We start from the raw sequence: 21,243 nt of genomic DNA on the forward strand, positions 1-21,243 counted from the left end.
GTGTGCTTAGTCCTAGCTATATACCATCTATAATTAAAAAACAGCTATTACACATGGAAATTTACTGCACGTTACACAAGATCGTGTCTTTCATAACCGTAAATAATTTGAGAATGAAAAGGTCAGCAACGTCGAACGCTAAAAATAGGGCGACTTGATCCTCGAAAAACCGAATTCGAATGTCAGTTTTCGTCATCCAAAAGGTTAATCATCGCCGACTCGAGCGCTTTCATCGCGAAGCGTCGAATGGATTAGGATTTTCAAGGGTGTATGGTCGGCAGGCGTGACGAATTCCTCGATCTCGCCCCGTGAAATCGTGGCCTACGCTAATGAGACGGAAGTAATCCCACCCCCAAGGTCCCCTCTCGCCCTCACCCCCGAGGGTATTCATTCGTCCTGGTTGAAAGCTCTCCAGGGTCGGTCATGGTTCCGGAGTAGGAATGGATTTCCCCGCGAAATTCCGGTCGCGCGCTCTAATCCACGTCGTTTCCGACCTTCGACGCTCCAACGCGAAGGAAAACCGCTCTTTATCAGGGCCGCGCACCTTACCGTCCACCTCTTTACGAATTATCGTCTCGCAGATAATTAATCTCCCTCTCGCTATATTGCTTTCGTCTCTTTGAGCATTAATTCCGGAAGCTTCTTCCGATCCACTGCCTCTTTCTCTCGGCGTACAAACGATTATTTTGTCTCTGCTCGATGCTCTCTTCGACAATCATAATTTCCCTAATTGATTTCACCGGACGGACCGTTGGCGAAATTATTTTTGCACGTTTAAGAGTCAAGGCACTAATTTGATCTCGGGATGTGCTTTCTGAAATAATGCGGTAAGAATAGCAACATAAATTATGATTGCGATTTTTTCAGGAACAGGTACATTCACATATTAATGATAATTAGAATTGACACTCGTGTCAGTAAAAATGGCTCGCGCTAGGACAGTTTCGAACTATTAGTTTCTTGACAGTAAAATCTAAAAGATTCCAGTGTACGAAAGCTGATGGTAAAAATGTTCATAGCGTGTCGTTGACTGACTTTTACTTTGTTTTATGTAATATACGAAGTGCAGTTAAAACCCATCACGACACGATCTGACGTTGATCACAGCGGAGAAAAGGTTTTTTAGTTACGAAGGCACCGCGGAAACTCATATTCGAATTTTCCGCTGGAAAATTTGTGTACGGTTAGAGCGGGGACACCTGCCATTCATTTTCCAGGAGTTTTCTTTCTCCGCGAAAAGAACAGGGAAAACTGGTACCGTTCCATCCCCATCTACACATTCCGCGTTTCAACCCCCAACCCCATCGGCTGCCTTGAATTCCAGGAGTACACTGCACCGCCAAGTTCTCTTTTCTCCACCGCCATTATACGTTACATACCAGTCGTTCACATATTGCAGACTATTAGCGAATAGTTTGTGTCAAAACTTGGCGCAACTGCGAGAAAACGATCGCATTGGTGCACGCTGAAACGGTGCCGGAAGCGTAGGCATCGAAAACATTTTACCAATTTCAGTGACTGCGGAAAATGCTCGCCAAGTTTCTACGAGGAAAACGTATGAAGATATTAGTTGAATGGAATGCACAGATTTGGGGAAAATTAGTAGTGTTGGAAAAAATTAATGGGATCAAAAGTAAACTCGAGTGTTTTAATTTAGCGTGGAGTGAATCCTGTGTAAGAGGCGCGTGGTCATCCTTATTACTTCTTGGATCCACTAGAGTTGTGCCAGAGAGGAAGATGGAGTTCTTATGAGAGCCATTGCGAACCTCAACGTCTCTTAGACAGGATTTAGGGATACCTAAATAATAAACCAAAGTGACACAGTGCAAGGAAAATATTACTATTAATTTGTGTCTGAATAATGTGATAAGATGAAATTAATATCGTTATGTTTGATTTTACATGGCTCTAATTGAAACATCAATTATTATAGTTCATGACACACGTAACTCTCGATTGTTCGTCGTGTAAGTACAAAAGCATTCGTCGGTAACACGGATCGGTGAATGGTTCTGGCGCCATTGACACGCAGCTAAGCGGACAGTTTAACTTCGGTAACTGTATTTTGCAGTTGCATAATTCACGATACGGTGAGGGTATTAGTTGAACCGGCGCGCGCGCGCGCGGATAATACATCTAGTAATTTCACACCCATTGATGAGGGTACGTGTAGAAATTAGATACCCACTGATGATAGTGCATGTAGTAATTATACACACGCCGATGATATTGGGTGTAGTAATTACATACCTTACAATAACGGGACAACCAGTAATCTGTATGGTCCTTGCTGGCAGCAATAGTTGTCGCGGTTAACGATGAGAACAGTAGTTCGCATAAACGTGGACAAGCATTACGAGACTTCTTAAAACCTAAATCAATAATACAGACGCTCAAAATATCGATGCTGGAGAGGAAGATTTTTAATTGTCAATTAGGTACGTGATGTGCCCGATAAAAATCCCTGCAGAATGAAGATTTTTCTAAAATCAAATACAATGAAATACTGAAACTGAGATATTATTGTAAACTATGCAAATATACAGTGAGTTTAAGTCGAGGTATCATCATGTATTGAATCGTTATAAAAAATTCTCAGTGTAGTATCATAAAATTTTTAGAAGTTCGAAAACAGTTCCTCTAATACTCTGTGTACTACGTGGCCATAAAAGTCCTAACTTTTCTTACCACTAACTCCAAACCACGTGAAAAGCGATACTCGTAAAGTTGCCCGTCAGGATTGACCGCCATGAATCACGAGCACTATCAAACTTGTACGTGTAATCCGTTTCGCGATTTTTGAAGAGGTAAACTTCGTCAAGCTCCGATAAATCACGAAGTATACATACGAACCGGGTGAAAAGTTTCGCATGAATTCGAAAAATAAAAAGGAGGACCAGTCGAGAATTGGACAATCATGTTTCGATAATTTGTTACACTGTCAAGCGTTGATGGAACATTTATTTGACGTTCAGCGTTGCCCATTTTTATTGTGAAATGTGTTTATTTATTTTCTCTGGTAAACACTGCAGAATTTTTATTTATTTATAGTAGAAAGACTTAATTTAATCTCGTAGAATATGTTATTGATGTATTGAGAACGACAACATAAAACAAGTACATTGAAAAAAAATAGAAACTTATGCCAATAAGAAAATTGAAAGATTTATTTTCTGGAAAAAGTGTCTACATATGGATGTACATACAATAAATAAATTAAGTAATTTTTTCTCATTTTACCAAATTAATCAAATGAACGAAAGAAAATGGAACTATGTCGATCTTGTTACTTTGCATAAAGAAGGTTATCGACTCGAATAATTACTATGGGATTGGAGAGAGGTTAGCCCTCACTGTCGTTAGAATAATTACGAACTAGTAGGGTAGCTAACCACCGAAGGCACCACGCGAAGGTTCACGTCTGGCCCATTGTGTCCCTTGTGTTACCGTATTTCCTCGATCCTGGCTATTAACGATATCCGAAAATCCTTTGTCGATGGCGGTATAAGTACAGTTCGTTACAGCTAAGGAGTCTGTGATTTATGCTACGGGAGGCAAAAAACCTTTGTTGTCCGCAGCGTTAAAAGGGCGAACCAGTGCTATCGAATTTCGTCTTCGCCACTCCAAATTAACGAGCATCCACCCTCCGCGAATCTTTGTAACAATCGGCGCTGTTTCAACAAGTTACAGCCCCCAAAGCCTTGTTAACAATCCGTTTGATCCTATTACAGACACCTCTACGGTATCCCTCGCAATTTCCCAGTTGAAAAAGAAACAACAATTCCCAGTGAACTCTGCTCGACGTGAAAAATGAATTTCACCTTCAAACGTCGGGCTCTTCATTTTTGTTTCTACGTTAATAGAGCGGAATTAATATTCTCCACCAGAAGATTTCTACTGATGCGTTTTATTCTGCTATTTGTACGCATTTTTGTTATTCATTATCATAACTGTGAGGCTCGATGACGACTTTCGATCTTTTTAAGGAATTCTGCAGGTCTTCGAGGTCCCACTACAAGTCACACGAAAGATTCTACCCTCAAGGAAATACCTAAACCTATCGAAGAGTCCAAGAGGTGTCGGTGGGGTCATAGCAAACTGCAGAACTACGATAGTCGCCTGAAACTTCCCGATACCTTCTACATCTACAAAATCCCTAAGGCCTTCTTCTACTAATGGACTCTGAAAAACATGAAAGACACCTCGGAATCCTGGGAAATCCCAGGATCTGCTGCACTCCGGACCGGTCCGTATCCGGACTCGCCTAATCCAGCGCAGTGTGCATTGCATTTCACATATCTGGGGTTGCAGTCCACGGGTCGAAGCTGTTTGTGCTACATTATACGAACACAGGTGGTTTACTCTTTTAAAGTTGATTTGCAACTATTACATTCTGAATGAAAAATTGATGGATCGGGTGAAGTCGTTACAATATTGAAGTACCAAGAACGGACTTGATTACACACAGAAATTTCATGTTGCAACCGACAACAAGCACCTGAATACTCGAAAAGTTTCCCCACGATGAGTTCCACCATGCTGATCAAGACTGTAATGGTTCCCTCTCTAGCAGAATTTCAATCCACGCTCTCCTAAACGTCCATTCAAACCTCGGTTATAATCTCTTACGTCTGGCTCCGTCGATTCAGGTGGTAAACAAAAATCGATACATTATTTCGTATCTTGTTTCGAAGCGCGGCTGTTTAACGCCTCCTCTCTCCTCCCCGGCGGCGTACTCCCTTACGTTCTACTCCTTCTGTTTCGCGCCCAATTTGCGGCCCATCATCGCTGCGGAAGAAGCAATTTCTAACTTAAATGAAACTCCCTCTCGCTCGCTTGCTCGCTCTCTCGCTACCCCCGCGATCGACAGGATACACCGTGCCGTTCGTCTTCGGGTTTCATCGAGGGACGCCACGGAAGTTCTTCTCCTCTCGAGACGATCGTGCTACAACACGGGCTCCGGAACGCCTACACACGCAGCTCACCACCTTCTTGTCAGAATTCCAAGCCGAGCCGAAACTTCAGCCGCCTGCACGCAACTTCATCTCTACCTGCTGCAATCGAAGCACCGTGGTCTTCTTTCAAAATGTCGTATCGCACTGTCCATGGGAGAATTCAGAGTTAGATGTACGCAAACCAAAGCAATTTTGATCTTTAAATAGATTATGACGTGCAAGTATACTGTTTCGTTTTAAATATATTTAATTCTATAAGTTATTGTATTTTATGTTTATCGAAGCCATTTAGTTTTACATGAATTATCCCCATTAAACAATAAAAGGTATCGTGGTCGTAAAGAATGCAAATTTTTTATATAAAAGCCAACGTGTCGACATCCCCCGAGAGGTTAATGAAAATTCACATTGTTGCCGCTAGAGATAAAACAACGTATACATGCTACCTGGACAGGAAAAGGGTTAGCCCTTGACAGGAGTGCATCAATAACGAAACTACGCCATAAAGATCGCCAGTGGAAACGTAGAATATCGAATACCGCGCCACTTAAATGGACGAGGGGTTGGTGTAAAGCCCTGTGTTAATACCCGCACTGCCAGCGATCGTAAAAACAAGATCGGGGGATCGTTATCGGTATAGCTGGCCGGCCCTAGAATTTTTACGTCCGTGCCTTTACGTTCGCAAAAAACTACGGTGTACGACAGTTACCGAACAAGCAGGCGAACAGAAGGGAGACTCGATCGTAGCACGCGTTTCCATAAACTCCGTTCGTACGGGCGCACGGTTAATACTTGATTATAGGGGAGGTTACGCGAGTTTCGACGTACTTCACTCGCCCTTTGCTTCCCTTCCGAACAATCAAACTACCTAGCGCGAGATATTCGGGCCAGCTTCGAAAAGCTCCTGTGCGCTCGCCGTGCTCCGCATCGACCTGGATTCTTCCACCGCTGTGCGTTAAACAATAATTAGTTATCAACCGGCCGAACTATCAGGAAACTATTCTCGTTTCACGTGATAATCCGGTTTCCAGCGGTTAGGATATCGCCGGGGCACGTGATGGTAAGCGAAACAAGGGCGCGTAATTTGAGGTTTGGGGGCGAAGAATGCTGTTTGTCTTTGGCGGTGCTGATTCTACTTTCATTTTTGTTCTTCGTGTAGCTTTTTTGATGTTAGGCTTCTTTTCGTAAATATGCATGATTGTGTAGTGCAATAATGAAGTATACAACTATTCCTTTGATATTTGATAGAATACAAAGATACTGTACGAAATAATTTACTTTGTCGAGCTCGAAGAAGCTTTGTGATTTAATAAAATTGCGCATGATATACGTACATAGATATAAGAAGGCAATTTAAGATAAAATATTAGGTTGTCACTAAAGTTTCTTTCGTGAATTGCACTCAGTTATCTTATGTAGCAGTGTTTATATAAATGTGTATATATAAATAGACGTAAAACATAAAATATTATAAATGTATTATTTATTAATAAAGCGAAATATACTTTTGGCACAACCTGATATAAACATTAAATTTGAAAATAATTTCGATAACGTTATGAAATGAATGTTCTAATATCCACATGACAATTCACCCTGTTCATTTCGTCCTGAACATTCCTTGACAACCTCATCCTGATGCAATTGGATCACTATAGCACTGCCTTCTTTCTTCATACTTCAATTATTTATTTCCTGAAAGAAGCTCCCACTAGACTCCACAAATTAAAGAATCGCCATCCCTTAAATACTCCTGCGAACCCCTTCTTCCACAAAAATTCACCCGCTCAAGATTGATACAAACTGTACCGCGTAGTAAATTTATTCGAACGATTTGCCCTGTAATTGCTCGAGCACCGTGGCTGCTACAAATCGGCGCAGTGGACCAGAAAAAGAACGAACGGAGACAAAGGGGGATAGATACAGGTCGGACAGATTTGCGAGTCTATCGAAAATTCTCGTTGGTGACTCTAGCCGGAGCCCTTGAGACGACGGAGCCAAGATTACTCTGTCTTCGAGTAAGCGCGGAGTCGACGAAGGGTTACCCGTATTTAATTAAACTGTTACTTCGCATTGATTGCCAAACTTGGGCCCCGGGCCGCTGCAGAGAAGATTATCGAAGTTCTGCGCGCTCCCACTTCGGCCATATCGAGAGGCTGCTAAGCAATCTTGCAAACTTCCAGCCGCGTGATAGCGGCGCCAGACTTCTTTGGCGGTCTCTATTTTATTACTGGGAATTAATATATCCATTCACAAGGGGTGCAGGGAGGAGTATATGACGTGGACGTCCATCAAGCGCGTATGTGCACTTTCCACTGCACCAGGAGACGTTTGGAAAATTTCAGGCGTCCAGCAAGCTTTTGATTCGTTAACGTAAGGATAGATCGTCATAAAACTATGTCGAAGAACGTACACTGTATGAAAAGTGAAAGCTATGTCAGTGTTAATGACGGCATACTTCAAGCCGCAATCGTGCTAAACTGTCCAACGAAAATGTAAACCAATTTTTTCTTTTAATAGAATAGAGGGATGAAATAAAATAAGATTTAAAGCTTCGTGACACAACGAGAGAATATATTCAGCAAAATACTACTTCTCTTATCGCAATTTAATAACCAGTTGCGAAATTCGAGCACAGAAGCAAAAAACAGGAAGCTAGATCGACAGCGTTTATCAACGAATTTCGGCCATTTCAATGAAGTAACGTCATCTCGTGGAACTTCCCGAAAGAGAACTGGAAAGCCATCTGGAATATAGAAAGGAGGGACACGGTAACGTGAGAATGTCGGTAGGGGACCATTGAACGTAACTATATCGCCAAAAGCGTAACGAGTTGCGCGTAGTTCCAAGATAATCTAAGTTTCTCTCATGATCTTGACAGGAATATAACAAGTAGCTCGTAAGCGGTTCGGGGATGCTCCTAACCGATGCGTCTAAGTGAGAGAAAGTAGGCTAATCCATATATCGAGTTAATCCGATTACCTTGAAACGGTTTGATTTATTGAAAGTGGAACGTGGACGATTTAACGAACGCGCTGTCAACTAAAACGCAATAAAAACTTATCCGAGCTAGCCGAAGTTATGTAATCCTCCGTCACGACCACGGACTTCCTCGTGCATTGACGTACACGCTAGTTAACGTGACATTTGTACAAATTCATGAGAACGTTAAGCGCACGAAACGAGGTGTATTTTATCTTTTGATGTTCGCACGTCGCGTGGAAGGATTTTTTTTCAAACGGCTGAGAACCAGGAAAGAAGAAGTGCTGTGTGAATAATCCAAAGAGCTTTTGTAAGCTGTTCTCTTATGTTTACGTAAATTCATTAGCCTTTTTCAGACACCTTTTCGTGTGTCAAATTGGAACAGCGAGGCCAGGTTCCCACCTTCAAAAGCTTAAAGAGGTGCGCAAATAGCCTGACCCTTTGCCGACGCTACGATAATTCCGAAATATCACGGGAATTCATAAATACATTCCGCGCGAAATCAGAATTTAATTAAGAAGATGGATGAATGATTTAATCCTTCGTGGGAAAGAATGGGCCACTGTTCCACTTCTCTGTTAAGAAACCCGGTGATTATTCCGACTCTCGTGCAAGAAGATGGGGGTGGTTCGTATTATTACTCCGAAAACGATTCCGTATTTACTCATTTTGTGTGTGTGTGTGTGTGTGTGTGTCCTACATTTCGCCAGTCTCGTTTTAATCGGGCCGAAGATATTCTTTCCCTTCATTTCTTAACCCTGAATTCCTGTGTCCCAGTTATTAAAGTATACAATCCGTATAATTCTGTGTAAAGTATTCAACGTAATCCGTGTCTTCGCGATTGTTTGTTTAGCTTACAATTTGTATTGCAGCTTGTGCAAATGCCTCTTGTTCGTTGCGACAATGTCTTCCGTAAAATTGAAATTAAATAATGTCTTGCAAAGTATTAATTCTGTTCGATGTACCGAGTGATGGAATTTTTATTTTAATTGCATAGAATGAATGCGTTTCGAGGCAACAAATGATCTCTACGTAACATACAATTAAGAATATTTCATGGCACGAAGCGCTCCTTTGAAAAATAATATTTTCTTATTTATGTCATACTTTAAGACCACTTGAAATGGAGGACGAATATGTAATATCAAATTTGCATACATTTCTTGATTGTATGGCATTTAGGTAAACAATGTTGCATCCAAGCAAGCTCCTAAATCAATCATCTAAACAGTTAAACAAAGAATCAAACCTCCAGACGTTGATCTATTAGGGTAAAGAATGCTCGCAGTACTGTAGACTGTGCATTCTTCCATCATCGTACTCCTTCATCCCCAATAGAGATTGAGTGCAGGCTGCGACCTCAACAGATGCATCAGCCTTTGATCCCGAGGGTTGACAGGAAGTCAACCTTCTGCATAGCGGACCTGCACGTCATATACTCCCTGCTGGGAGCATGGTGCTGAACGGAAAAGCTACCTAACAGGGAACATTCCTGCACCTGATTTGCAAACCATCTCATTCAATACAAATTCACATGCAACCCTTTGATCGATGTCATTATTTCTTGCTTGTCTATATGTCTCTAATTTAATTAGTATTCAATCTAAGCAACAAGTAATTGCCCAGCCACCATTGTGTAACTTTTGTGACGAGACTCTTACAGTAAAATATTTAATTGAAGAATGCCAGGAAATACAGCACGATCGAGTAGAGTTTAAACTTTCAAATAGGCAAATCTTCGTCTTACTAACTATCCAAGTAACAACAATGTAGAATTACTTCGGAACTTACAATTATTCAAACTTTCAAGCATAAAGATTACACCAACAAATTTAAAAAAATAACATGTCGTAACCTCGCGTTAGCCAAGAAGAATTCAGTTCGCATTTTACTCGCATTCAAATTTTTATCTTCCGGTCGTATTTCCCAGCCACGTTTAGGTATGCGAGACATTATCAAATGCAAGCAGCCTCAGTCTGTTCTCCTCTCGCATCTATCAGCGCGGCTGTGATAAAGTATCGAAGCACGGGAGTCATGGTCGAGTAACCAGCACCTTCTTCGTAACATTCCTCCCCCTCTGTCATCCCTCTTTTCTTCTTCCCAGTCCCGACGTGCTCAGCTGCCAGTGTCGCGAGGAACTTCTATACCCGGGGGAGCTCCCTTACGCCTGATTTCGATTTTCGATGAAACTTTACCGTTCCACGGATCTGCCCTGTCCCTTTGCCCTTTTCATCCGCGATCCCCCGGCTCCAGGTCACCGCTCGCAGACCCCGGACCTGTACCTTCTTTGCTTGTTTACGAATTATCAGCCTCATTTCCATCCGTGTGTCCTCCCAGCACCGCTCCGAAAACTTCGTTTTGACGCATACGAGGCACTCGAACTTTTACCCAGCGTGGGCGGGGTGCGGAAACGAGCTTAGGCTTCCGCCTTTGAACGTCTAGTAGGTACTTGAGGGACGAGGTCGTCAGTTTAAATAAAAAATTTACAGACTTCGCGTACACGCAAGAATTAGAGAGATTGAAAATCTAACTAAACTAACTGATCGCGAACCGCCACCTGCTGTACCATACTTAATGATTTTCCGCGACAGGACATTCTTTTTCTCAGAAAACTCGTTCATTGCTTCGTGACGCATCAAGACCCAATTGTAACGGAACATTTTTTTTTGTTACTACAGTAAAATCTTATACGCACAAATTTTTATAACGATAAATGCACAGAAACCATCCCCACTGCAGACCACTAATACCAGCTACGGCTCCTTGATGTTGTCCCTGCTAATCTAAATCTAATTTCGCTTTACACTTTACACTTTACACTTTTGCACTTTGCACTTTACACGTTTGCGCTTTACACTTTACACTTTTGCACTTTGCACTTTACACGTTTGCGCTTTACACTTTGCACTTTTTATATCTAAAGATCTTATTGCAAGTTCGCAGCCATTAGCTCGCTATTATTCGCGACGAACGTCTATTCGTGGTCTATTTGTGTAGAGAAGGTGATTTACTGCGGAAATTAAGTAAGAGTGGATTTTGAAAATTGATGGACAGGGGAGGATTCGGTTTTTGAGGGGAGTAGAACAGAGAATGTTGTGGTCACTCGTAGAAATTTAAAATGGCGGGTGCAATATGGCGATAAATAATTCTAAAAGTTTCACTTTAAAAATTACTTACATTCGAGTATTAGATTGATCAAAAATTTAATAAAATGGAAATTCGTCTCGCTAGCTGTCGTCTCGAAATCAGCGAAAAATGTGTCGAAATTTCAGTTGGGTCGTTGCACATTCGCAACGGCCGAACAGAAATTAAACCGACCCGAATCCTTTTTAATACCGTACTAAGTGGGAAATGATGTTCTTCCTCTCTTCGTCAATAACCGAGAGAAGCTCTATTCTGAGGCTTTCGCTACGTTATCACGCTCAAGTTCAACCTATGCATTATTCAGGGAAGGGGGGTCGAGCGCGCGGGGGTGTGGGCGAAGGAAAGAAAGAGGATACGAAAGAAGAGGCGGCCTATTAGCATGGAACCAAATTACTTTTTCGCGATAACGTCATTCGTATAATTTGCCATTGTGGATGTTGGAAACTTTTTCAAGTAACGCCCCGTCTCGCGCCGAATCGCTGATGTACGCGATGTGTCGAGAAAGTAACGAGGGTAAATGTTTTAAGAGACGTGTGTTCAATTAATCATCCGGAAGAATACAGTCCTCCTCGATGTAAGTTGGCCACAATGAACCCAGCGGGGTTTTCCACCCTTCGTGGTAGGGCTGAAAGTCATGGTTGTGGGAGGATGGTTAACCTACTAATGAATCTTCAGCATTAGACCCTCGTGTAGGGAGACTCATCAAGAAGTAGAATTTGTTGACTTTTTATTGCAAGTACCGTTGAGTAATTTGAAAGAAAAATTAAATTATTATTCACAAGGTTATATGCCATAAAAGTAACTTTCATTTGGATTTGAACTGGAAAATATAATAAATTATCAATGAAATTACACGAGCAATAAATCTGTAAATAAACTAAAAGAATTTCTATTACCAAATTGCTGAAAACAATGCTGAGATAACTCAACATGCACTTGGATAAATATTTGTAGGACCACACGTGTTTAAGCCAGTGAATTGAAACTTGTATTGAAGGTGAAATGGGCCTGAAGCAATCGACACAGCTGGTGTATATAATTCTCTAAAGAATAAATGTTACATTTCTGATGCACCGATATAATAGTCGCGAGTTCCCGTCGCTTTTTTCGCGATATCATCAACGAGGATTGACCTACATCTTTAACAAGAGAAAGCAAAAATAACTGGCTCCCGGAGACAATCATTTTACGTTGCTTGGAAATACGGTCAGGTATTTCTTCTGTTGCTCTCTAGCTGGAATAAAACAAACAGACATCCGCGGCCTCCTCTGCGCGACTTCGATACGCCCGATGCTACGAACCTTGAATGTACAATCGAAGTCACGAGTTCGAGAAATTTAATCGTTGATCGGCCGCTTTTCCGTCGCATTGCGGGAAAACTGGGGAAACGATGCGGGGGTGAGAGTATACGCTCGGGCTGAAAAACTGTCAGAATGAGCATTCGGGATTTAAAAGAAAATCTTACAAGAAAGAAATACTTATTTAATGGCGTGAGCATTTGAACAAGAATTTTAAGATTAATAATCTCGCACAGGCATGTTTCTAGATTTTGGTGAAAGAGGTTGTCATCAAATCTCAAATTTTCCAAAAATGAAGAGGTTTCTTTGTTCTTAAATTAAACCTGAATGAAGACTGACAAGACTCGGACGAACGTTGGTCCAGTGGATGCTGAAGGCGTCGTAGAGGTTCAAACATGTGGACAGACGAGGGGGGATCCGGTGCGGAAAAATCGAAGGGAAGATATAGAGGAAATCAACGGAGGATACACACGTGTCGGAATGTAATTTGTTGTCTGCAAAAGACAATCGAAGAATTGGTTCTGACTGAAGGACATCGGTTCAAGCGGGATCTAGCGAGATACTCATGGAGCCAGTCAGCTAGGAGTGGCGAGGATCTTTTCCGAGAAACAATTTCAATCGTTCCAAATGTAGCTTTGATGTTTTCCAAGGATATCTACGCATTCCTCTGGTCCGTGGACTCGCAATTCGTTTGAGAAAGAGCGGAACTTTCTCTCCCGTTTCACGTACTGCCCTCCGTCTCTTCTTTCCGGTTTCGAGCCGTGTGTGTGCTGGTATTACCCTCGAATTTCTTTGCCCTTTGTTTGCCTCTTAAAATCACCAAAAACCTGGCTCCTATGAGCGGAAAACAGCGAGACGTAAACTTTAATTTTATTGTGTCCAAGTTCGAACAAATAAACGGAGTCCTCTGTATCTTAGGAGAACCGAGTCACTGAGATCCTTCTGACGCTCGTCTCTGGCGACCATGCAAATATTTATTTCCTTTTTCTCTGCCCGACAAACAGTCGACCGGGCGATTTCTTCGAGCGTCGAAGAAAATTCACGGGGCGAGTGCATTTTATTAAGGAAATAAATTTTGTTGTTGCAACGACATCTTCAAGCTATCGAAACCAAGGGATTCATCCCGATTTCCTTTCTCATTCTTTCTTGTATTAACAATTGCAATCGAGAAAGAATCAGTCAGTAATAATCCTTAAACGATAGTTATCATAATCATAGCATCTCGAAGTTTCAGACTGTTATTCCAATGTTTTCTAGGAATATAATATTCCCGAACATGGAAAGTATAAATCTGGATTAAATGTATGTTTAGAACGTTTGTGTAATTTTTACTATTTGCACGTTATGCGAGTTTGCATACCCTGGAAATTTTGCTAGAGTGAGTAAGTTAATTAATTTCATTACGCATTTTGAGTCCTCGCGGAAAAAGTAACGATCAAGAGTATTTATTTAACACTTGAAGTTCGCTTTAATTTAATTATGAATATATACGTAGTAATCAGTCGCGAGAAAAATGGATTTCAATTATTGAAACGTAAGACGAGAGCCAGGTTCACTCTGTGATTAAAATAATTGTTTCGAATTATTAATTTGTGCAATCCTCGTTTCATTATCCCGGAAACTGCAATTATTGTTTTATCAATTATTTCTTACAACATGACCCGATCGGATATTGAATTCGAAATAAATGTTACGTTTATCATTTCGATTCAACAATTCGGGTTTTTAAAATTTAAAATCGATAATTAATTGGTAATCGCGATGGATGATTTAAATTCTGCAGGTTAAATGTTACAATCCTCGATTGTCCAGTTCAATTCAATCAATTGAATCAACGCCACGAATAAATTGCTATGCATCCGTTTCATTTGTCATCTATTGCTCGAGTAGAATTTTTCTCATCTCGAATTCGCGACACAAATTCATCCGCGAATTTTAATCATCGAGAGGAACCGCTCGTCATTTTTACAGCCCCGTCGGAATATTAGCTCTGAAGGAAGACTTTTTCGCAAAGTCTTCAAGGTACGATCAGCAAAGAAACGAGAACAAAGAGTGCTCAGACAGAAATTCTTGGCCGGGGACTTTCAGCGACAACTCGCTAGCGCTAAGTAGGAAAACGTTGAGAGCTATAGTTTGCATTTTACATGAGGCTCGATTAAAAATGCTCTTTTCGTCCGGATCGCGGAATAATGTTATCGCTGGAAGCACGATGGAAGTCTGAGCGGTTTCGACCATGATTCGAAAGTTTCGCCGGCCCCTTCGATACCTCTCCCTTAAATAATGATCGACAATGCTCTACACATTTTACTAAATTTACATTCCAGTTTTTCGAGGAAACATTTCCAAATATTCTGACGATAATTTATTACGGTCTCTAAACTTTTAGGAGACATTGAAAATATAGTTTCAATTTTAAAAGTACACTTTTTTTTTTAATAGCGCAACAATTTATGTAGTAGGAAGGATGAAGAAATGAAACAAGTATTATTGAATTTCTATTTTCTTTCCCAATTGGCCAATTCCTAAGTTTGAAATGAAAAAAAATTCCCAAGGGACAGCGATCGTTACTTCCGATCACTGGATCGACGAATGTGCGGGCGTGATACTAGAGGGACGACCAGTTAGAAAAGTTTTTAGAAGATTCATAGTTATGAGACAAGTCGGAATAGATTGCCCGAGTGAATCTTATGGGACTTGAAGCCCTTCCCGATTCACTTGGCAAGTGGATCGAACTTGAACGAGGTACGTAGGTACGTCCAGGTGAAAGACGAACTCTCGAGACCCGTTTATTTGTCGAATAGACTGGATACAAGTAGAGCCTGAATATCCAGCTAAAATACGTAACTACTGTGCATGTGTATACACATGGATCCATTAGTTCTTGCCGTTTGAAGGGAATGCGGCACTCTAAACCTATTCCCTTCTGCTTCTCGGACGAGCTTCTAGTTGTCGTCCCACTGAAGTGCTGCAAATATCAAATATGAAACTTGCTTAAAACAAATATGAAACTTTAATTAGTCGTTGCTTTAGTAACAAGAATAATTCATATTTTTATTTCTCAATAATATTTTGGTCCTTTTCCAAGCTCTGGAAAAATAAAGGTTGTAACAAAAATTACGGTTGTAGAATTTAAAATCTTTATCTACGAAAATATAGTATAAAATATAATTTCTCAGAAATCTTTGTCGTGAAAGGAATTTTACTGGATACACATTCATTTGTTTAAACGAATAAAATCATATTTCCAAGTATTGTACCTGAATTACATCATTTATATTATCTATATTTACATTGAAAATATTAAGTATTTACAAGTTTTTGTAGGAAAAAGAGCACCTTAAATTTTCAGAAAAAATCCAACAAAATTTTCTTAAAGTTGCTACACGTCATATAAAAAATAAAGTCTTCCTAGTGCGAAAAGGTTATGATTAACTGCACCGAGGCCTCTAAATTTGAACTCAGACACTCGCTGATATTGCGCTGTCTTTCTTCCCCTCCATTCAACGTTTTTTATTCGCCCGGTGAATGCCATTCGCTACGTTTCATTGCTCCTAAATCTACCACACTCGTTTCAATCTCCCGCAATCGAAGTTTTCCAATCTAAAGTAAACTGCCCTTAAAAAGGACACGTTGAAATTACTCCGTGTGCTTCCTCGATCTTCGTTAGGTGGCGTTCTTCGTAAATTTGGAGCAGCGCCGGACGTTATCGGATCGAAAACGATAGCAATATCGATAGCGGAATGCGTGTCGCAGGAATAGCGCGGATAAAAACGTCGGGAACGTTTCAATACTTCAACGACACTCTTTATGCGTCTGCAAAGTTCTTAAACGTTCATGCAAAGCGCGTGAAGCCAAAGGGAAGCCAAAGGTCGACCCAGCGAACACTAAATTCGAAATGTAATAGCATTATCGCCGGTATTCCTTGCACGTTCGCGATGCCGGCACCAATCGGAAAAGCGTTGCTCGCAAAGCCGTGAGAACTCGAAACCGAACGCCACGGATACGAGGGAATAACAAAAGAATAGGTCGAAACGGAACGGAAGTCGCGCATAAGCTAGTCTTTATCCAGGCCAGCCCGGAATGTGTATTCGTATCGTCGACTGTAGCGTGGCGATTTTTTTAAAACAAAAACAAAAGTTCCAACGTCAACGAACAATCGCAAATTGGACATTTTCTACGGTCTGATTAACTTCGTTTGCATTTTCACTCGGGTCTACTTTCAGGTTTTCAAAGATAGAATTCGACGTTGAAATCAATTTATGGTTGCAAGCTGTAAAAAAAGAGAGCAATGTTGAAAACGCGATTTTTAAGCTTCTTGCCGGGGTCTAAATTGACAGTGGTGGGAGACGGAAGGAAGCGAGGGGCGAAAGAGAAAATGGAAAAGGTAAGGAAACAAATTTCGTTATTACCTTCGATGGCTGGTGCCTGTGGGGCACGAGGAGTCGGAAGTTGAAACAGAATAAGGGAGACCGGAGAGATATGGGTAGGTGGTGCGGGGACATAAATTCTGAGCAGTTTTTACAGGACTTTGGGGCAGGGAAATTAATTTCAGAACTAACACTTTTTCTGCGGCGGGCCAAAGTGTTATAAAATATGGACCTTGTCTTATTTTAAAGAACAGTCGATCTGTATTAAAAAAAAGGCGTCGAATTTTCTATGAAAATGGGCATTTTATTTAAATAATAAAGAACATGTTAAATCAATGTATAGTGATATATAAAAGGTATCAAATCAAATTGTTCATATTAATAGTTCATACTAGATAATATATTTGGATTATGCACACGAGATTGATAATAGTGTTTTCAAGGATAAAACTAATATCAAAGAATAGAAAATACTCGGGTAGCGTGTGTTTGTCATTAAGTTGATAATCGAGTTACTCACTAATTGTCAAGGAAGAAGAAAATCAATTTCTACTCCAAGTTTAGCTTCCAGATTCGCGAAGACGAGATAAATTGTTAAGTTCAAATTGTCCAGAAGGGAATGTTCTTGATATCGGTGAATTTCTCGCTCGAAAACGTACACACTGTACTTGTACGTTGGCATAACTTCCGCGAAGTGAAACCGTCGCTCTATCGATTCCCTCTTTCCGGTTGAGCTGCCGCCATAAACTCCGCGTGTTTATTGTTCCCCGCACTGTGTAATTTAAAGCATCTACCAGGTTGGCAGGCTCGGGCCCGTAGATACATTATAACGAAGATCGTTCTTCGGGTATGAACTATAACCGTTTCTCACACAGGTGGATACTAGAGACTACTATTTGCGAGATAAATGCTACAATTACCGAAAGACTTTTCAAATATCGTTGCTCTGAATAATAAGGAAAAATACTGGGTATTATTTGTTGCCTACGTTATAATATGGATAAGTAGAACATGTTATGGAGCATAAATCTTCCTTTTTTATTATTTTGTTGAATGAATCTTTTTGAATTAAATTTAAAGGGTGACTACTTTTTGGATGAAAATAATGTTTGATATTACAATTGTTAAGGAACAAGTCACCAAATCATTGTCATAGGAATAGAAAACTCTTCTACAGCATAAAGGAAATCAATTTAGCATTCATTTAGAGGGATGGAGAATTAGTACAAGGGTAGAAAATTCTTCGAATACATTCAAACACACAATACACAATATTTATTATTTATTTGAATGGAACGATGGTTGAACGACCTAAAAATGATTACTGTACGCTACCTGGAGTCCCAGTTAGACGTTACGACAAACTTATACCCTTATAAAATAAAGCAAGCCAAGGATCGGAGGCTTTGTGTCCATATATTCAGCCTTACAAGAGCCCCGGGACGTCCCATTTGGTTACTTTAATTTGAGGCCTTCGATGGCGATATTTCATTGCTGGCCCAGGAACAACGATTTCGGCCTTAGGTTATTAGTAACCGATGCTCGCCTCTCATTCGACTCCGTGTGCATCCACTTCGCAGCGATTCCCTCTTCGTGTTCGACGCCCACACGCATTCTGCCGCCACCCTCGGAGATCGGTATCGATCGCTATTCGATCGTCTGGGAAGAGAAAGAGGAGAACACGTATATGGGTTTCTCGATTACCCTGGAGAACTCGGAACAGGTCCAAAACGCGTCCAATTTCTTGTTGGATTAAAATTTTACGGAGCCGATTTACGAAATAAAAGTGGACAGCTCGACTAACAATGAGTTGTAATGGAAATGGAAATTGGATCTACTTAAATGATTGCATAAAAGAGTCCAATCATTTTTAGTTCACGCAGAAGATCATAACGAAATGCAACGAACCTCCCAATCGAAAATTTTATTAAAATTTAAAAATAACGAACTTTGATAAAGTGTAAAAATTCAAAATTTGTACGTATAAGTTGAAATCAATTGTAATTCATTATTAAAATAAAATCGTGTTTAAAATGGATAAGTAAATACACACTTGTGTTTGTCTACGTGATAGATGATGTGTAAGTTGAGAAACAAGGTATACGAATGGCTGTGTCATATTATCGTAATAATATAAACAAAATTCTACTTCCAAATGGAAATTCACTTACACAGCTTGCGCACATAAACAGCTTGCTTTTCTCCTTTTAAAGGGTTAAGGAACCAGTTTGTTTGGCATCGACGATGTCTAGTCGTCTTCGGAGCGACTGCTCGACCCTGGGGATTTTTCGTCTAAGCAACTGTAATAAATTAGAATGCATGGGCGGTCGCACGGTGCCAAGCATCGTTCCATTCCTCCACTCCCTCTTGTTCGTCCGACCTTTACACTCTATTCACGATCTTGGATGCTGACCGATAGAAAAACAATTTTATTGCGACCAGGAAGAGTGCCATTCGAGAAACAACGGGGAAATCGAGTCGCGCCTACGGGCAACTTCGGCCAACATTATTCGGTTACGGGTGAAAAATTAATAAACACCGTCACGGGAAACGATACCGGCAATGGAGATCACAGACTATCGCTGGGAAGTCGAGACATTGGAATGCATCCACGAGTCCTTGATACTTTCCCCGATTTTATGGATTTGGTATCGAGGAGAATGGAAAGGGCATTGTTGAAACTTCTTGGAGTTGGTTTAGAATGGTTTAGCAGCGTTAAATTAGCACGTGTGATTCTGATTAGTTGTCTCCTTTTGTTCTTCAATATTTCAGTCACTCGAAGAGTGTTTATTGCAAGCTTAGATACTAATATTATTGATGCTATTAATTAAATTTATGTTTTTTATTCAGATACATAGGATTTTAGTATCTTCGTTTATTAATAACAAAATATCTTATTAAAATACAAAATTCTAAAAGTTCCTGCGGGAACTCTTTTCGTAAAATAATATTTAATGATACACTGAAACTTTGTTTTCTTTAGGACGACTAGATAAAGACTGGAGCCCTGGAATTAATTTGTATGGCGATAAGAAGTCGAAAGGGATGATTGCAAGCGAGTGGAATGGGCAGTAACAAAATGATATGAAATGTTAGCGGGGACTGGGTTGAAAATGTCAGAAGCAGAAGAAGCGTCATGAGTCTTATAGATGTGGCAACAAAGGTGAAAAAGCCAGCAGTGCTTCATGTCTCGCCAACCTGACTTTGCAAAGAACGGAGAGGTATGATCGTATTTACGAGCACAGTATGAAAAACGGGAACAGGAATTTTGAACACGCTATATGGATAGATATGTACACTTCGTATACATGAATGATTTTAGAGTATGTTCCGCTATCGCGACGAATATGGTGGAAATCAAGTCTAAAATTATACTGCGCTGAAGTCTACTAATCAACTACCTCTAAGGACTCCTTTAAATTCCTTTGAACAAAGATACAAATATTTGTTAGTAACGGAAGAACATAAAATAAAAAAAGAAGTAGTCAAATGTTGTGTGAGAAATTACCTTGGCACATAATATTACAGAAATATTTTATCATCTCCTGAAGCAATTATATCATTAAATATTTAACTTTATTTATTTATACCATTTTAAACAGAGACCAACGTCTATCTCAAAATTATTTTCATATATTTTACATACATTTTAGAATTTTCTATATCTCGCAAGTAGAGGAACAACCCCTCGAAGCCTACCCTTACGAAACACCCCAAGTATTTACCCATTCTATATTGCGCGAGCTGAACGGCAATTTTCGTTATTGCGCCAATGAGTGGAGGGAGTGGAAGGAACGGAATGTAAGACGGCCGGGTGAAAGGCAAGAAAGCAGCGGTGAGAGATTCATAGATCCCGCGGTGGACTAATCAAACGTCGGCGCACCACCCCATTAGCAGCAGCACGCAACTCTTGGTCTCGCCCCCATACGAGGATCCTGGCTCCCGGCAATTATAAATCGTCAATTAATAAGCGTAACTCCCACCCAAGCTGGAGCGGCGTCTTGTTAGGAACTCCGACCTCAGATGTAAATTATTTGGGGAGTTCGGAAGCCGTATTTCGAGCTGTTTTCTTAAGCCGAAGATTTCAGCTAATAACTGATTATTTATGGTAGTTCGTGAGCCGCTTTGCTCGAAGGGGTGGAAACGTTGATTGAAATTAAGCAACCGACAGGCCCGTGGAAATACCTAATTAACGCGGTATCGGGATTCCGAATGAATTTTTATCATAATACTAACGCAGAAATATAGTTAAGAGAAATACATCAGAAATGAAGTTCGAAATAAATTATACGATAAACGAAGGCTTTCCGAGAAAGGCTCGGGGCTTTGTCTCTTAACCCTTTCAGATCTTACGTCCACAATTGAGGACACAAAATTTAAAAAATATCTATTTAAAAATTACCTATGCTGATTTTTAGTTCATGTTAAGGACATGAAAAAAAATAATTCAAGTTTGAAAGGGTTAATAGCAATGAAAATAATTTAACGAAAAGATTG

At 40.4% G+C, this 21,243-nt stretch overlaps 1 protein-coding gene across 4 annotated transcripts in view; it reads left to right on the forward strand.

Moving 5' to 3' along the window:
* The window catches only part of LOC128890478 (uncharacterized), a 493,055-nt gene that overhangs the window by 290,789 nt on the left and 181,023 nt on the right, over nucleotides 1-21,243 (forward strand). Inside the window, exons 4-5 of one of the 4 annotated variants that reach the window (XR_008460622.1) lie at nucleotides 19,730-19,990; nucleotides 20,069-20,115. The exons of 2 other annotated variants lie outside the window; for them this stretch is intronic. Coding sequence is in view for 1 of the 2 variants with exons in the window: in XM_054149005.1 (XP_054004980.1) it covers nucleotides 19,730-19,821 (92 nt within the window). In the remaining variant the exon portion in view is untranslated. Of the gene's footprint in view, nucleotides 1-19,729; nucleotides 20,038-20,068; nucleotides 20,116-21,243 lie in introns of those variants that run through there. One more of the 4 variants, XM_054149005.1, reaches the window with a different exon arrangement.

Source organism: Hylaeus anthracinus, unplaced genomic scaffold (genome assembly GCF_026225885.1).
Source record: "Hylaeus anthracinus isolate JK02 unplaced genomic scaffold, UHH_iyHylAnth1.0_haploid 12000, whole genome shotgun sequence".
Classification (NCBI taxonomy): Eukaryota; Metazoa; Arthropoda; class Insecta; order Hymenoptera; family Colletidae; genus Hylaeus; species Hylaeus anthracinus.